Source organism: Metarhizium robertsii (genome assembly GCF_000187425.2).
Source record: "Metarhizium robertsii ARSEF 23 chromosome Unknown MAA_Scf_1, whole genome shotgun sequence".
NCBI lineage: Eukaryota > Fungi > Ascomycota > Sordariomycetes > Hypocreales > Clavicipitaceae > Metarhizium > Metarhizium robertsii.
The window spans coordinates 4088746-4105830 of record NW_011942149.1 but is presented as its reverse complement, the minus strand read 5'-3'; the positions used below and the strand labels follow the sequence as shown (position 1 = coordinate 4105830).

Below are 17085 nucleotides of genomic sequence, written 5' to 3'. Positions count from 1 at the left end.
TACCAGACTCCCTTTACAGATCGTGCGTCAGTTGCGGTCACATTGTCAGCACACCACCAAAAACGGGTCGGTCGACTCGTTGCCATAATCGAGGATATTACCATCAAGTTGGACAAGTTCAAAAACATACAACGTTTCTCCATCTTGGGATCTTGGGCATAAGGATTCAAGTTGAGGCATCGGCCTTGGACCGTCAACAGCAGCAAAGGTCATTTTCGTTCCCTCAGCACTTCTCCCGCCTGCCCCTAGGCCTCTTCACCATGGGTTGGGTTGCCAATGCAACTCCCGAGGTTGACGCCCAGTCACAATGGGCGACCATTCTGGCGGTGTGCATTGTCTTATCGGTGCTTTCCATAGCCACAGTTTCTTGTCGGCTCTGGATTAGAGGCACGGCTCGTGGTCTTGCTGGAGATGACTACATGTCGGGCTTGTCCATGATTTTCGCCTTCATCTATTCAATTCTCTGCATTGTCCAAACCAAATACGGCCTGGGGCTACCTCTCAAACTTCGACCCAAGGCAAACATCGGTCCCTATTCACAGGTCAACTTTGCCGGGCGCCCCATCTATCAGATCGGCATCAGCTTCTTCAAAATTGCTCTCCTCATCAGCTACCTGCGCTTGCTTCAAGGTACGGACCGCAAGGTCTACCGGATGGTGGTTTGGACCACCATCGTCATTGTCTTTCTAGCGCACCTGGGATGCACCCTATCCTTGGTGTTTGCCTGCACTCCTGTTGAGAAATCGTGGAAGCCGTGGGTGGCGGGCTCCTGTCTGCAGCCAGGCCCTTCCTTCACCGGCTACGCCGTTGTCACGATTGTGTCGGACATTGTCGTGGCTGTATTGCCCATTCCCGTGCTCCTGAAGCTCAATGTGCGGCCGGAAAAGAAACTGGGCCTCATTGGCATCTTCATGCTGGGTCTCTTCACCACGCTCTGCTCCATCATGCGATACGTACAGATTGACCGAATCCAGAACGGCGACGGCAACTCGACCATGCTGGTCCTCTGGGGAACCATTGAATTCAATGTCGGCGTGAGTTTGTGTTTCTTACGGCAGCGTTTGTGCCAGCCTGTCAGTCCCGTGCTAACCACGTTTCTGTAGAACATGGTTTCATCACTCCCGTTCCTGGCACCAGTCTGCATGAAGAAGGCCAGAGACTACAGATCCAAGTACTCTGGTGGCTCCAACAGCGGCCCGAGTCGCAGCCGAGGACTACGAAACGGGGAGCGCTACAAGCTCAGCGACAGAAGCCACGACAAGAGCGCATTTGTATCGGCAAACAAGTCTGGCAGCGAGGAGAATATCCTCGACAATGGCGCCATTTTGAAATCAGTCACATACAGCGTGCAAATCGATGAAGGATCCAAGAGCAGACCGAGCGGTCGCCGAGATGACGAGGTCTAGGCGATTGGCTTTTGTGTATGTACATGACTTGGCACGCGTGTGATTTTACGGCTAGACGGGGAAAAGTACAGCGATGAACCATGCTTTCAACTCTAACAAAAGAGCCTTTTTTCTTCTTTTTTTTTCTTTTTGAAAATGACACTATTTCTTGTGTATCCAACAAGGAAGATTTATATTAATATTCAGGCCATTTTGGAATACTTTCAGCACATGACGGTTTAAAAGGATGATTATTGCATATAGAGAAACAGTGTTGCTGCACGCAGGATACACATGTAGTTATAATTATAACCAAAATTTCATCTTGACTCAATGGGCGGTTCTCTGCGCCAAGTCGCCGCGTCTACTCTTGTCCAAGATGTACCGGCGCATGCACGAGCTGCAGATGGATCCGATCCAACATGCACAATATCTCGCCGCCCACGACGCCTTTCGACCAGCGCCATGGTATGCAGTCATATTCTTGTTTTTCTTCATCTTCTTCGTCGTCTTTTTTGGCCCCCAGGTCCTCCGGGGCGCCTCATGGGCACGCACTCGGCACGGCGCGTCTGGTGCATGTACAATCTACCGTAGACGCGAGCCTGAATGCTGCACAGACAATTTTGCTGATCCGGCACCCCGGCAACCACAACGAGCCGCGCTCACGAACGACCGGCATTCGCAAAATCGACTGCTTGCCATGGCCCCGGTGCCTCGATTCACGCACGCGAGGGGGGATCGAGCCTGCATGCGTTTCTGTTCCAGTGACCCGGGCTTGGTTGCACCAGTGCGTTGACGACTGTGCATGTTGAATGTCTGGTCAATTCGTAAGTTGCCCAACGAGGGCTTCCAATCAGCCATTGAATTGACCAGACATGACGGGGACACTTGCCGTCTACGGGCCCTCACTGCTCCCCCAGCCTGACATAATTAATTAATTGGTCCCCGCTCGCCAGTGGCCAATGCTTTCGTCGAGATGCAAGTCGCGTCAATTGATCCCTCTTGGCCACAGGGTTCACGGGCGTCTCCGCGGAAAACTGGGGGGGGGGAGGGAGCGTAAGACGGCCCGTACGGCGACCCGACGGCATTCAATCTGGATTCTGGACACGCCATGACCCTGGCAAGTCCCGGCCTGTCTGGTCTGGCCCGTCGTGCCACCACGAAACACTCCGTGGTCGGGTGGGTGCCGCTACGTTGCGCTGCATCTCACGCCAAGCTTATCATCCAGATGCTTGCCTATAGTACTCCGTAACTAGTAATAGTAATTGCTTCCGCCCTGTTAGTTATCAACTTATGGCCCCCAACGGAGCGGATGCTTGAATAAGGCATGTGGGCCGGGAGGAGCAATCAAGAGCTGGAGGCCTGCGGCTTGTAGTATATTTCCGAGTACGTACTGTAGTTTGATGTGGTAAACAACGAAACCCATGCCTCGTAGTACATATGCGCAAATATGTACAAAATCAATTACATACGCAGTGGACCAACTAGGATACTATTCAAACATGCTGAAAATGACCACAAAATGGACTTCAAGTGTCCAAAGTCGCGTCAAGACCAAGTAAGCCATCCATCCCCAAGCTCCTCCTAAATACATAAACTTGGTTTGTCTCGTGAATTGTGCGCGCCGTTACGACTTGACTGATTAGGTGCACAGGCTGCATTATGCTTCTACTCGTCAAGTATTCAAAAACGGACAAGATTCACCTTCCTTCCAATACGGGAGCATTTGCACAAGCCACAGCTCAACTCTGCGATTTCTCTAGCCAAGGTATCTAAACACGGACTGCCTGCGACACGAGCACCGCTTGGCACGGTATGCGGGAGTGACGGGGAACCCCCCTTGTCAACCCACAATCCTATCCGCCACTTCATCGTAAACAATATCCATCTGCCGTTTAGTTAGCAGAGGGCTTTCAGGGCCAATTCGAGCCCACTCATGGGCATCCAAGCAAGCACGACGAGACGCCAGGACCCCTGGGCGTGCTCTGTTGATCACGACATCCTCATACTGATCCAGTGCATGGCGTAGTATGCCTTGTTCCAGGCCATTAGCTGCTTGCTCCTCAGCACCCAAGTTGTCAGCTGTTGCTGACGTCGCTGTCTGCCGCTCGTTGCCAGCAGTAGAAGCGCATTCATTATCAGCTACCAGTAGCGGCGTGACATGATTCGCAAAGTCGACAACATCAGCAATGGCATGGTTTGCTCCCTCCCCTCGATCTGTATTAAAGGCGCAAGTCAGTCGAATTCACCTAGGATAGATTGATCGGCAATGGGCCATTCGACCAAGTCTTGTCGCGAATCGTAGCACATACCACCCATGTGGGCGGAGCGCTGAGCAAGGCATCTGGCCCTGCCCTAGCTCGCCTGACACAGGAGACACCAGCCCCCAAAAGATCTGAACCGAGCTTGCGCTGATCCGTGGAGTAGGCGCCAAACTCTTCCAGGACCCTTCCATGATTCTCCATCTAGAGAATTTCATGCTAGGACGGATAGATGGGGATTTGAAACAGAAGGAGAGAGACATGAGCCCGGTGACTTACACATTGCCATATGGTGTAGTGAGTCTCCCATTAACACAGCGTTTCCTGTTGTATGTAGGCCTTTTGGTGGAGGCCAGTCGGAGAGATCCACGCTCCTGATTTCTGTGTCGTCTGTTATCGCTCCCATGACAGACCGAAATGGTTCTGCGTATGACGCTGCAAACTCCAAAAATAACTTGCGTCGGTCCTCTTGAGTATCTGGCACGCGTACTTGTTTCTCTCTTCCCAAATAACCATCTCTGTACGGCCAAGAGAGACATATTTGCAGATTATACGAATCAGGCGGGTTATCCGGGCTATTGCCAGGTGCATCCAAAACTGTGTACAAAGCATTAACATGTATACAACCTCCCTGATGTGGTTGTGGACGGGTTTCCTTTTTCTCTGACAACAAGTGTTTGAGGTTGCAGCGATGTGGCATGGAAGGGCAGAACCTACCGCTCATATAGACGAACGAGTCGTTCTCTGACGAGGTTCCCTGAAGAAAATACGCGTCCTGCTCTCGCATTCCAGCTATTTGGACCGTGGACAACTGCATCTTTACACCCATGACAGCAATGGGAATTCGGTACAAGTTCTCCGGCGCCAGCTCTGGAAACAGGGCCTTTCGAACCCGTGAATTGCTACCATCACATGCAACAAGCAAGCCGCCGACGCAAGTCGAGCCATCGTCGAATGTTACGGTAATCACACTTGAGCAGCCTTCTCCAGTTTCGTTTACGGCCTCATCAGAGCAGCTGTTTGGAGTTTCAACAAAGGACTTGAACGCCTTGCCCCACTAGATAGGACTTCAGTCAGAGACTCGTTGGCCAGCCAAATGCATGTATGTCTGCGCTTCGAGTACAGCATTGTACGGGTCAACATAAATCTTCTTACCTCGATATCAACATCTGTGGCTAGCCACTTTCTCAACCTCTCTCGTGTTACGCGGACTCGCGCTGTCTCTGGAAGAGGGGGTGTTGTTGCTTTGAGTTCACCGGTGCTGAGATCGTAGAAGGGGAATCTCGGAACAAGGCCTGACGCAATGCCCTGACGATCGACGTACGTCTCGGCGAATCTGGACAGTAGTTCAGACCTGAGAAGAGACCTCAACATGGGAAGGGACCAATTGAGCGTCAAACCCCATCCAACCCCACGGGTGTTCATGTCTGCATCCCGCTCGAAGATGCGGAAAGGTACACCCTGCTGGCGCAAATGCTGGGCCAGCAACAAACCGCTGATACCCGCCCCGATGATGATGACTGGCCGGCAATCTGAGACTGACGCTGAGGGCGCCGCCGAGATAGACTTGGCTCCGCCTTGTGTCATTCTGGCAACGTCTTCGTTATCAATGAGTGACGGACGAAATCAAGGGGAGGAGGCGACAAGGCGACAGGCAGTGCAAAACCGTAGGCAGACGCAGAGCGGGAGGTTGATCAACCGTAGAGCTATTAAGTTGGCCGCCCTCTTTTGAACATATTCATCCCAGGGTATCGCTGAGCAGAAGAAGAAGGGAAAAACTTGGCACAACACGTGCTTGAGCTGCACCGAGAGGCGGGTCAGCAAACACACCATGGAGTCCGATATTGTAAGATGGAGATAGTACCAGAATGATGGCCGCGATGGAGCGCAGGGGATCAATTTGGGTCAGTTTGAAAGCTGTCAGTCGTTGGTCGTGACAAAAGAGGAAAGTCTAGCCCAGCTCCTGAAGGTCAAAGACTTGTTGCCAATCCAAGTTACTCCGTTCCTCTGAGGTAGGTATTCGACTACCCTGACAAACCCAACCAGTACTCCAGCGTCCGAGAGGACCTTTCTCTTTCACCACCAATCTAGATTGCCAATATTTCTTCGCCCAGATGTCTCGTGCGGGTAATCTGCCGAGCTGATCAGTCGACGCTTCGACGCAAGGAGTCCTTTCCCGGTTCGTTCGATGCCGATACCCCGACGTGTTTCTCCCTCGTTACTATACCGATGAGCAGGTTGACAGGGTCATGATACTACTCTGTGCACTTTGGAAAACTGTGGACCAAGTCTGTGAGCTTTGGAGTCGCCAGATCGGAAATTGTAATGAGCCCACAGACACATGGAGTACTAGGCCTTGTCTCGGCCGCTAAGCACTAGTAGTACAAAGCAACTGGGGTTTGGGGACTCTTACGGTGACTCTCTCTGTCTTGCTAGTAGTAGCAGGGCTACTAATAAAGGCACCAGGGATCCCTCGCAGTCCGTCGCTTCCAGAAGCTTAGTCAATGTCCAAGTATCTTTCATCTCCTCATCTTTGCGAAAGGCAAGCACAAACCCACGAATGGCTGGCTCAACAAATTTCCTCGGCACTATGTCCACGTCTACAATATCCGACCGCGTGGGCGTCTTCTCCATTCAGCCATCAGTCACCAACTGTTGTCCGGCATTGCCTCCGCTGTGGCTGACGGACGAGTGGATTGTGGTGTTGACAAGCCTTCCTCCGATTTGGAGCCACCAAAACGATCGCCGCCACAAGTTGGAAATGTGGAAGCTGGGGCTTTGTTTCGGTTCCGAGTCTGGCAACTGGCTGCTTCCATGAGATATGTACCGTAGGTGACGGTATCACCAAACATCTGCACATAAATACCTCGTTCAGGTTTTCTGGCTCTGGTGGCTTGACGTGGAAGGCATGCGCCTGACAATTCCACTTTCAAAGCGACCCTTATTTTCTCACATGCTGACCGTGTGTGGACAAGGGGGAGGGACGAACGTAGCCAGGGGTCTTTGGTGTCCCAGCTGGTTGATAACCGAAGTACCCTCGCAGGTACAGTACTTCAGCGCACCCATGAAGGTACAAAAACGTCTAGGCAGACGTGAATTGCTCGGCGGACTCGCTCTTTTTGCTAGGTGCGCTCATCCCCTAACTACTGACTTGCTGAAGATGCTGGAACAAGATTCGGATCTATTGGGACACAGATTTGCCTCTTGGAGGAGCGGCCATCGCCTGAAAGGGGACAGGACGCTTCTTCTGGTTGACCGGGGTCACGACGTTCTATTAGCGAGCTTGTCTAGATGGAGTGGAGGTAGCTGAGAGAACTCTAGGCAGTATTATATTGCCACGTACCTAGGTTTTTATCATGTTTCAACTCTCCCCATATATAACTAAGAGATAATCTATGGCAGAATATATTTACCTACTATAAAATATATAGTAATATATTATAATAAAGTCTGATATCCAGGTACCTGGTGGGGCGTGCGCGCACCTAGCAAAAAGAGTAAGCCCGCCGAGCAACTCAATTCGCAGGCAGACGAGGCATCCCATCCTCTTGCAACCTGTTCACAGCACAATGGAACTCAGCCTTGGCGGAGTTCTAACTTCTGCCACCATTCCAGGGCATTGCAGACGCAAAATATCCTCAATGGCCCTGCAGTGTATTCGACTTTACATTCTTTTTTTTTTCTTTTTTCTTTTTTCTTCTTTTTTTAAACGAATAGGGAATAAATGGATGTGGAAGGCTACTGATGACAAAGCGGATTATATTCTGAGGCGCTGAAACAGATCTTTCTCCATAACTCTCTCTTTCCAGAAGCATAGTGAAAAGCACAAAGAGGTATTTGCTCTTTTCGCTTATCGGGATATTCTTCGGCATGTTTCCAAACCACTTCACAGCAATATTGAAGAAGGGCAGGAAAAGAGGGAACTCAGTTCGTCGTCCGAACTTCCATTTAGTGACCATCATTGATGTCAACCCTGGGCACTTATGGAGCGATGTGGGTTACAGCGCTCATGCATACAGCTCCCAATAGACGGACTCATACATATGTGTGTGCCCTGTCCCTGAATTGCTATGTACCTACCACCCTTCTAGGCGGCCATCCCACCAACCGTCCATCCTTAACTTAACCAAATGGCCAAGTGAGGTTGTACCATCGACTTGTATAATTTGCTCCTCTCTATCTTGAAGTATTTCATCTATATAACGCCCGGATGCGGATAGATGTACAAGAAGTCGGGACAAAGGCGGGTCGATTATTGGAGCAGCGAAAAGGCAGCGGGTGGTTGGTAAACGTGAGATATTATCAAGGCCGGCATACTTCAGAAATGTGTTGATTCTGTATGTATTCGAGGACTCATCCACAAGCTCAATAAATTTTAAAATTGTCAAAACGACGATGCAGCTCGTGCTCAAGGGCTACCTGTCGATTTCCGGTCCATTAATAAGATGGATAACGTCCGTGTCAAACATATTTAAAGTCTCTAAAGCTACTTGTCTAGATTGGTGTTGTAATACTTCAAATATTAGTACGCCAACTATTAATTAAAAATAGGTAGTAATTGGGAAACATACCAGGAGCGAACTACGTCTTGACTTTATCAAGGAGTATAGTAAAATATAAGTAGCTTCTAACTCGGCGTAATCACCATCTAGGGGATAACCATTATCGTCTCGGGGGTCACCATGGTTTTCTTTAATGTGCTTAAAAAACTTATCTCGCCGAAATTTACGTGAGATCACACAGCGATATCGGTCATGTATAAGATAGTCTGTTCGAAGCGATCCCAACCGAGATGACGTTGCCATAAATGTCTCCTCATGTGAGGGACCACGGGAGTGGTTTGTGATGAAGGCACAAGAGCTCGAGGTGCAATGACAAGTGTAGAGCTAATTGAAGTTGGAAGCTTGATCATGATGGTTAGTGGAGTTCGGATAAATCCCCCTATCGGGCTTTCAGGGGTAGCTGATGGAACTCCACGAACCAGACTGCCTTTACTCATCGGAGGGTTGTGCCGAGAGTGGCGTGTACAGCTGGTTGTATGTATGTACAAGCTCGACTGGATCGCATGGTCCAATCTACGGAGTACAGTATCGCGTGTGAAGATGCCTCACAAAGCCAATGCCTTGGCTATATAGTACCTGTTCCTTGCGTTGCATATCGTCTGGGATATCTTCTTGAGAGGGAAGAACTGGGAACGGTGCTGCCTTTACGCATGACATACTCCATTGCATCAACAATCACGTATAGAAAGTCGCGAATCAAACCAGTACAGCAAGGGAGACCGAATTCCGGGGTTAGTTTTGCAAGGAGCTCGACAGAGGTTGGTTGGTTGAGTATTGATAGAACGGTATACTAGTGCAGGAGCCCGAATTGAAACGGTCCATGGCCCCATGGTTACTGGGACCACCGTCGGATTGGCGGTACTGCAGCTAACCCTAGCATGGTGTAGGCCTCTCATCAGCTAAGAGGTGCATGAACAGGTTTTGCTTCTCTGATGCCCTCCGAGATCCAGCTGCAACAATGGGGGGGCCATGTCGCCGTTGGCCATTCTCGTCTTTGACCAGGCTTCCCGAGCCTGCTAGTGGGGAGACGGCCTTGCTTCTTTCGAGCGTTCACGATACGACATCTCTCGGAGCTTCTCAGGCCCTGGCAGGAATAGCAAGCAGTCGAGTACGCCGTATTGCACCTGGATAGGCAGGGGGGCTGAGGTGGGTAGGGGATGACAAGCTGAGACAAAATGAAGGCGCCCGCAATACGTACGGAGTACGGAGAGCAGATTGCACAACTAGTATCCGGGTTCAAGAGAGCGGATGTATGGAGTGTTTGGCAAGCGAGAGACCGGGGCTCCGGGTCTTTCTCAAGTGTGTGCGATAACGATTGCATGGCATGTGAGGCGGATGGATGGATGTGTTTGATATAAAGTCTGGTACTCGGCGGAGGTGCAGGGTTCAGGCTAATATCACCAGTTGACGACAAGCGGCGACTGTACCGGGGGAGGAGCGACCCAACATTGGACTCCAAGCTCCCGCGTGTTTTGAGCTGTCAGGTGGTGCCACGCTCATGGTGGGCTTCAATGTTGGCTCACAGTTATTGAAAACCTGCACTGTACTCCGTACTGGAGGGTATCTGCGACGTAACTGACACCGAAACTGCGATTTGCTTTCTTTGCGCTGCTGTGCGCCGTTCTTTTGTGGTCCCCCCACGTCGATCTTTATGGCCTCTCCGTCCCGTCAATTGGGAAAGAGGTGGTCAAAGCACGGCACCTACCATGGCAAGGGGTTTTGGCAGCCAAGCTTCAGCCCAAGTCGATGGCTGTCAACGGGTGCCTGAGCGCAACATGGAAACATGAACCTTAACTCAGTGGCGCGGATTGGTGGATGGATGGACTGACTGATGGACTGACTGATTGAGCATGCATGCGTACGGAGTACTACATGCAACTCACAGGATCAGGTAGGTGGTTCCTCGCTTGAGAGCATGGACCGCAAGCCCCAATGCACAAGACCTGGGGCGTGGGTAACGCAACACAGCATGGACCACGACATCTGGACGCTTGCCGCTTGCCGCTTAACGCTCGACATCTATTGAACAGCTTAAAGGCTGCGGCGCTTGGCAGTGCACTCATCGGACTGGATGGTCCAAGATGGGTTTAGGCTCTCCGGCAGCTGGTGGGGCCCCATTCTAATTGAGCGACGGCAACAGTTGGCCAAGCCTGCTATCCCACCCGCCTGGCCCTCCTGCAGCCCAGGGTCCCAGGTCCATCTCGGCCAGGGCCATCCTCTTGCATCGATGTGTGCGACCGTCAACCACATGTTGGCCTTCCCTTTTGCCATCCCCAACTACTCCATACCAAGAAGCACCAGACAATCTACTTGGTGTTTCTGCCAGAGTGCCCGTCCGGCACCAGCCAATCCACTTACCCGAGTGCTGTGGTGTCCATCGCCGTCCTTTAAGTTTGGCCGTTGCCCAATCTGTTGCAACACTCGTTCGTTGCCTCTCCTTCTTGGTCTATAAATCCGTTTCCTTTCAATCTTCTTCCCTTCCTACCACGGGTTCTTTAGCGTGTTAAAGCAAGCTGTCTGAAACGACAAGTCCGTTGTCGTCTCGTCTGCAGAGCTGCTGCAATTCGAGTCGTTACCGCGCCCGCCTTCGTGTTCTGCCCGTACCGGCTTTTGCGTCCTTTTTTACCGGACCCTTTCTGTACCTCGTCTGCTCGTCGGCGCCTCGAACCTTGAGACAGCTGTGGCCATTTTATAATCCCTTCACTTGAATCTGTTTTCTCTTTGTCAGCTCAGGCGTCTTTCTCCGCCTCGCCTGTCTACATCTCTCGTGGCCGGCGCAAAAGGTCCTCCCGAAGCACCCTCTTCAAGGTTACCAAACTGGGTTATCATGTCTACCCATGTCGACGAAAAGACCAAGGACGCCCATGTTCGCCAAACCGGCTCATCGTCGTCAAGCGACAATGACCCCCCCGCTGGATTTCTCCCGGCCACTGCTGGCGTCACCAACGTCGATGCCGCCTGGAAGTTCCTGAACGAACATCGCGACGCCGAAGGCATCGATGCGGTTAATCTGACTGCTCTGCGCCACAAGATCGACTGGCACATTGTTCCCCTCATGTTCCTGTGTTACACTATGCAATTCCTTGACAAGGTTATCCTGAATGTGAGCCACGACCTGTTCGCCACCCTTCTTTCCCAAGCGACATCTGCAAGTCTTTGGCCCGTACCAGGGTCAGGTTGCAGTGTCGCAGTTGGAAATTACCCACGATTGCTTAATCGCTAACCATCAACTCGCCAGTATGCCGCCGTCATGGGAATCAACAAGGACCTGAAGCTCCAGGGCAATGATTTCTCCAATGTTGCCACGTTTCTCTTCGTTGGTCTGCTTTGCTTCGAAGTTCCCAACAGTATGTTGCCCCTGTCGCATAGCAAAACAGCGACCGAAAACGAACTCTTCGGTGCGAGGATCATATTTGGCTAACACATGGCCTGCTGCAGTTTACTTCCTTCAAATCTTTCCCGCCGCCAAGTGGCTCGGAGCCAACGTCACTCTCTGGGGCATCGCAACCGCATGTGGTGCAGCTGCCCACAATTACCAGAGCTTGCTTGTCTCGCGTATCTTTCTCGGCATCTTCGAGGCCACTATTGCCCCCTCTCTGATGCTTATCAGCAGCCAATGGTACACCAAGTCAGAGCAGGCTCCCCGTTTCTCCTTCTGGTATCTTGGTCTGGGTCTTGGTCAAATTGTCGGCGGTCTCGTTTCCTTCGGTTTCCAGCACATGACGCCCGGTGCCGCCCTGGCTGGTTGGAGAACTATGTTTGTCGTCCTAGGATGTTTGACTGTTGTCTTCGGCATCTGCACTTTGTTGTTCATCCCCGATACCCCAATGCAGGCCAAGTGGCTGTCCGACACCGAGAAGGTTGCTCTTCTGAAGCACATTAGTGTCAACCAAACCGGTATCCAGAGCCGCAAGTTCCGGGTCAAGGAGATTTTCGAGGCTCTGCTAGACCCTCAGATCTATCTCTTGATTCTGTCCGTTGTTTTGCTGTCTGTTTCGAGCGGTGTTGTCACCACTTACTCGGCTACTCTGATCCGCAACATTCTATCCGACGAGCCTCCAGCATGGGCTCCAAAGAAGGCCGCTCTGCTAAACATGCCATCGGGTATTGTCAGTATCTTCTTTACACTAATGGTCGGTTACGGTATTCGTAAGAAGTCGCATAGGTGGGCATGGATCATTGCCTGTATCATTCCTGCGTGAGTACCCAGCATCCGCTTGGCGGTCGTAAAATCCGAGCCGTGTGGGCTAACTTGTCGAAACCAGAATCATTGGTGGTGCCCTGATGTCTTTCCTGCCCAAGTCCAACAAGGCTGGGTTGCTGGCCGGTATCTACCTTGTCAATGCCGTCGTCGCGCCTCTCACAATCTTCTACAACGTAAGTCGATATCCATTCTTGCCTGGCCTGGGGTGTGGCGTATCGACTAACTCAACCTCACTTCTAGTGGACTGTCGCCAACTGTGCTGGTGCTACCAAACGAGCCTTTGCTGCTGCTATTATTTCTGGCTCGTTCTCCCTCGGCAACATTATTGGACCTCAGACATTCCAGGCCCGTGACGCCCCCGATTATCACCCTGCCAAGCTGGCTGTCATGGGTACTCAAGCCGGTTGCGCCGTCACTACTTTCGTGCTGTTCCTCTACTATGTATGGGCCAACAAGCGCCGAAATGACCGCAGCAAGGAGACGGAGGAGCAGTTCCTATCCCCCGAGGTTTGGGCCACCCTGACCGACAAGGAAAATAAGCATTTCCGCTACACTTACTAAGGAGGAATGTGTAATTTGCATGGTGGAAAAGTGAAGATACCCAAAACAGAAAGGCTTCCTGCCTGTCACGCGAGACGTGAAGTTACGTGTAGAAATATGGTATTGGACATGGGGGCAGCGTAGTGTATTTTGTTATTAAAGTTGTATGAGGAGGCATCTTGTTGTAGATATTTGAGCGACACAGTTTTTGTATTTGTCTGTTGGATGTAACCAGGACACGAAACAGAGAGACGAATTGCACATGAAAGGGAATCTTTTCTTCATTTCGTACATGCCGGACATGACCATTTGCAGCAAATCCAGGCCCCGAGGAACATTTTGGAGTGTACCTGTCGTGGGTGTGTCCGTTGGCAAACTCAGGCCAGTGACTAGTCTGCCACGGAGTTGATTCTTTCCGTATGCTTCCTCGCTACGGAATGGTCCGTGTCTCCCTGGTGAAATGGAGTCTGCCTGGAATACACCAGCTAGATGGATAGGATAACAGTAGACTTCCGTGCGCGGCTAATGCCTGACTTGCCGCCGACCAAGTCGAGGAAATTGAAACTCTGCCTCTTCTTGACCAGTCATGTACTCGCTCGCAGGTGCGAAACTTCCCACACATGTAGGGCTCACTACGCAATTACCATGTCGACAGAGACGCATCCTTTTGGTCCAAAGTCCAAGTTCAAGTCGTTGGCCTTGTAAGATACATTACGACCATCTGGACAAGTTGAGGCTGGAAATAAGATTCACACCATGCACGTCGAATCGAAAAAAACACTGACTGGATGTAAGCTTCCATTAAGTACCTGCCTACACTTGTGACCATTGTCATAATCATGCTACATGTCCAAAATAATCGCACCCCCATGGGGCGCGGATGGTTAAAAACAAGACGCCATCCAAAGCAGTGTATCCCAAAACAAAAACAGACAAAAATTTTAAAATCGTGAGACGGGGGTAGATGATCTAGGGTACCCCCCTTACTCCCACTGGACGTGGCCCAAGATTAAAAAAAAAAAAAAGATTCGCAAATCCAGCACCAAATATGCCCACTCTTTACACAGCAGGACCAGCCTTGACAACGTCCTCGGTAGCCTCGCTCTCGTACTTGGTAAAGTTCTCGCGGAAGAGCTTGCCCAGCTTGACAACCTCCTTCTGGAAGCTGTCGGAACCAGCCGTCCAGGCCTTCTCAGGGTTGAGCAGGTCGGCGGGGACGTTGGGGCAAGACTTGGGGACCTGGAGGTTGAAGACGCCGTAGTTCTCGTACTCGACCTTGGCCAGGTCGCCCGAGTGGATGGCGTCGAGGATGGCACGGGTGTACTTGAGGGGGCACCGCTTGCCGCCCTGGCTGTGGCCGGCGCCGACCCAGCCGGTGTTGAGGAGCCAGGCGTTGGCCTTGTGCTGGTCGATCTTGTCGGCAAGCATCTTGGCGTATCGCATGGGGTGCAGGGCAAGGAAGGGCTGGGCGAAGCAGCTGGAGAAGGTGGCCTGGGGTTCGGTGACACCGTCCTCGGTGCCGGCCATCTTGGAGGTGTATCCGGAGATGAAGTGGAACATGGTCTGGGCACGGTCCAGCTTGGAGATGGGGGGCAGGACACCACGGGCGTCGCACGTGAGGAGGATGATGTTGGAGGGCATGCTTTCTGACAGGCAGGGAATCTTGGCGTTGTTGATGTACTCGATGGGGTAGGCGCATCGGGTGTTCTCAGTCAGGGTAGAGTCGTCGTAGTCGACTTCACGGGTTTCGGGGTCGAAGACGACATTCTCGAGAACGGATCCATAGCGGATGGCGCCAAAGATGTCAGGCTCCTTCTCGGCGGACAGGCCGATGCACTTGGCATAGCAACCGCCCTCGATGTTGAAGACACCACGGTCACTCCAGCAGTGCTCGTCGTCACCGATCAGAGCACGGTTGGGGTCGGCGGAGAGGGTGGTCTTGCCAGTTCCGGACAGACCGAAGAAGAGGGTGACATCGCCATTCTTGCCCTCGTTGGCGGACGAGTGCAGGGTCAAGACGTTGTGCTTGATGGGCATCTCGTAGAAGAGAACCGTGAAGACTCCCTTCTTCATCTCACCGGCGTACTCGGTACCCAGGATGACCATCTCCTTCTCGGCGAAGTTGATGGCGACTGAGGTGGGAGAGGTCATGCCCTCGGTGTAACGGTTGGCAGGGAACGAGCCGGCGTTGTAGATGGTGTAGTCGGGGTGGAAGTGCTCCAGCTCCTCACGAGGAGGGCGGATGAGCATGTTTCTCATGAAGAGGGCATGGTAGGCACGGGCGCAGATGACACGAACGCGGATGCGGTACTTCTCGTCCCAGCCGGCATAACCGTCGATGACATAGATGCGGTTGCGGGTGTTGAGGTAGTCGACAGCACGCTCACGGTTGATCTTCCAGACCTGAGGGGGGAAAGGAATGTTAGTCACAAACCACCATGAGTATATGATGTCTTATAACAGGAAAGTGAAAAAAAAAAAAAAAAAAAGGAAAAAGAATGAAAACAATTGCAACGCGAGAAAGTGAGCAAACAGCAATGAAAGGCCGCCCAGTCCCAGGCGGCAGCGACTCGAGAAATGATGCATTTCACACTTGCGCATGCGGTGCCTCTCGTCCCATCTCTCAGCCTCCCCCACGTACTGGAACTCGTCGAGCAGTCCTCGCACATGCAGGGGGGGAGTACCGGCCGCAGCACCGAGGGTTGCACAAGACCTGTAGGACCCGGAGGACCTGCAGGGGCACAAACGGGTTCTCGACTCGGTTCTCGACAGTGGTACTCGGATCGAATCGGGACGAGTCGCGCAACTCAGCCCAGTCCAGACCCTGCCATGGCCAAGTGTGGAGGATCTGACTTTTGAGACGGAACAACAGACGCCTCCGGACTGGGGACCGCTTAGGCTCGGGCTGCCGATTAGGCAGGCTGTGGGGCAAGAGCCAAGGCAAAAAAGCATGTGTGAGCGGGGCAGCAGAGCGGCCAATGGCAGCACCTGCGTTTCCAGGACTCGCAACCAACAAATTCATCACCAGGAGGCCTGCATTGCCGCAATGGCTGCAGAGGCAAGGTGTGGATTGTAGCCAGCATGTGTAGCGAGCGAGAGAGCGAGCTGAGAGTTCCAGCATCGTCGCCCGACAACTGGTTGCGGCTCGATGCGATGCTTCTGCCTCGGGCTGTCGTCACGAGCTGCGCCAAAACGTGGGGCAGCGCAAACGGGAAAAAAAAAAGGGTACATTGTACATTGTGCACTGTGCGTGCGGCAGAGTCATGCATGGAAGTCTGGGGTCTCGGCTCGCACATCCGGCCCTCAGGCGACACAGCATTCCCGCGGCATGCACGACATAGAAACAGGCGGCAGAAACAAGAACGGGCGCAGCGCAGCTTACCTCGGTGCTCATGGGCTTGTTAACGGGACCCCACCAGATGTCGTTTTCTGATGACGGCTCTTGGACGATTCGCTTGTCGAGAGGTGAGCGGCCAGTCTTCTTTCCGGAGTAAGCAGTCAGGGCACCGCTCGAGGTGATGGCGGAACCCGTCTCGTAGACGAGAGCATCTTCGTAGAGAGCGGCTACTGAAGGGTTGGGGATCTGTGCACATCAGGCTTGTTAGATTTATGAAAAAAACAAGAAAACATGTTCTGTTGTCTTGACGTACAATAGCGACACGGTCGTAGTCAATGTGGGCAGTCTCGTGGAGCTCCTCCTCAAGCTCAGTGTGGTTGTGGTGAGGCCTGGGTGAAGAAACAGGTGTAAGCAAAGCCGAAGCGACCACATGGCAGGGCGGCCCGGGGGGAGGAGGAGAATCGACTTACTGAACACCGCCAGGGTGCAAAGCGGTCTTGTTAACGTTGCTGGAGATCACTGTCGGCTTGTTAGACCCAGAGCCATGAGAGGCGACGTCATGTTGACGACTTGAGAGACCAAGAAGGGAAGCAAGACGAAAAAAAAAAAAAGACAAGACAGAGAGGACAGGGAGCTACTCACTCTTGCGCAAATCAGTTCTGGATTCTTGAATCTTGAACCTTGGGCCTTGAACAGAAGGATCAGTGTAAGGAGATGCGGTCCTGGCGATGGGGTCCTTCATCCTTATGTATTCAAATCTTGGGGACCGAGTGTGGTGCTCGATCTCGGCTTGCCC

General features: G+C 52.2%; 4 protein-coding genes across 4 annotated transcripts; 2 read left to right on the top strand and 2 right to left on the bottom strand.

The window, feature by feature from the left end:
- Window positions 1–260: 260 nt before the first annotated feature.
- Window positions 261–1406, top strand: MAA_02286 (ATP synthase F0; the record flags this gene model as incomplete). Its single annotated transcript, XM_007820284.1, has 2 exons — window positions 261–1034; window positions 1104–1406. The coding sequence occupies 2 exons, from the start codon at window positions 261–263 to the stop codon at window positions 1404–1406; spliced, it is 1077 nt and encodes a 358-aa protein (XP_007818475.1).
- Window positions 1407–3228: 1822 nt separating this feature from the next.
- MAA_02287 (FAD binding domain-containing protein) lies at window positions 3229–5233 on the bottom strand (the record flags this gene model as incomplete). Its single annotated transcript, XM_007820285.2, has 4 exons — window positions 3229–3602; window positions 3926–4243; window positions 4364–4703; window positions 4802–5233. The coding sequence occupies 4 exons, from the start codon at window positions 5231–5233 to the stop codon at window positions 3229–3231; spliced, it is 1464 nt and encodes a 487-aa protein (XP_007818476.2).
- A 5802-nt stretch (window positions 5234–11035) lies between these two features.
- MAA_02288 (Major facilitator superfamily domain protein) lies at window positions 11036–12973 on the top strand (the record flags this gene model as incomplete). The annotated part of the gene is made up of 5 exons (XM_007820286.1): window positions 11036–11311; window positions 11447–11555; window positions 11647–12406; window positions 12474–12585; window positions 12653–12973. The coding sequence occupies 5 exons, from the start codon at window positions 11036–11038 to the stop codon at window positions 12971–12973; spliced, it is 1578 nt and encodes a 525-aa protein (XP_007818477.1).
- Window positions 12974–14011: 1038 nt separating this feature from the next.
- MAA_02289 (phosphoenolpyruvate carboxykinase) lies at window positions 14012–17031 on the bottom strand (the record flags this gene model as incomplete). Its single annotated transcript, XM_007820287.2, has 5 exons — window positions 14012–15355; window positions 16335–16535; window positions 16603–16678; window positions 16760–16808; window positions 16932–17031. The coding sequence occupies 5 exons, from the start codon at window positions 17029–17031 to the stop codon at window positions 14012–14014; spliced, it is 1770 nt and encodes a 589-aa protein (XP_007818478.2).
- Between the last annotated feature and the right edge of the window lie 54 nt (window positions 17032–17085).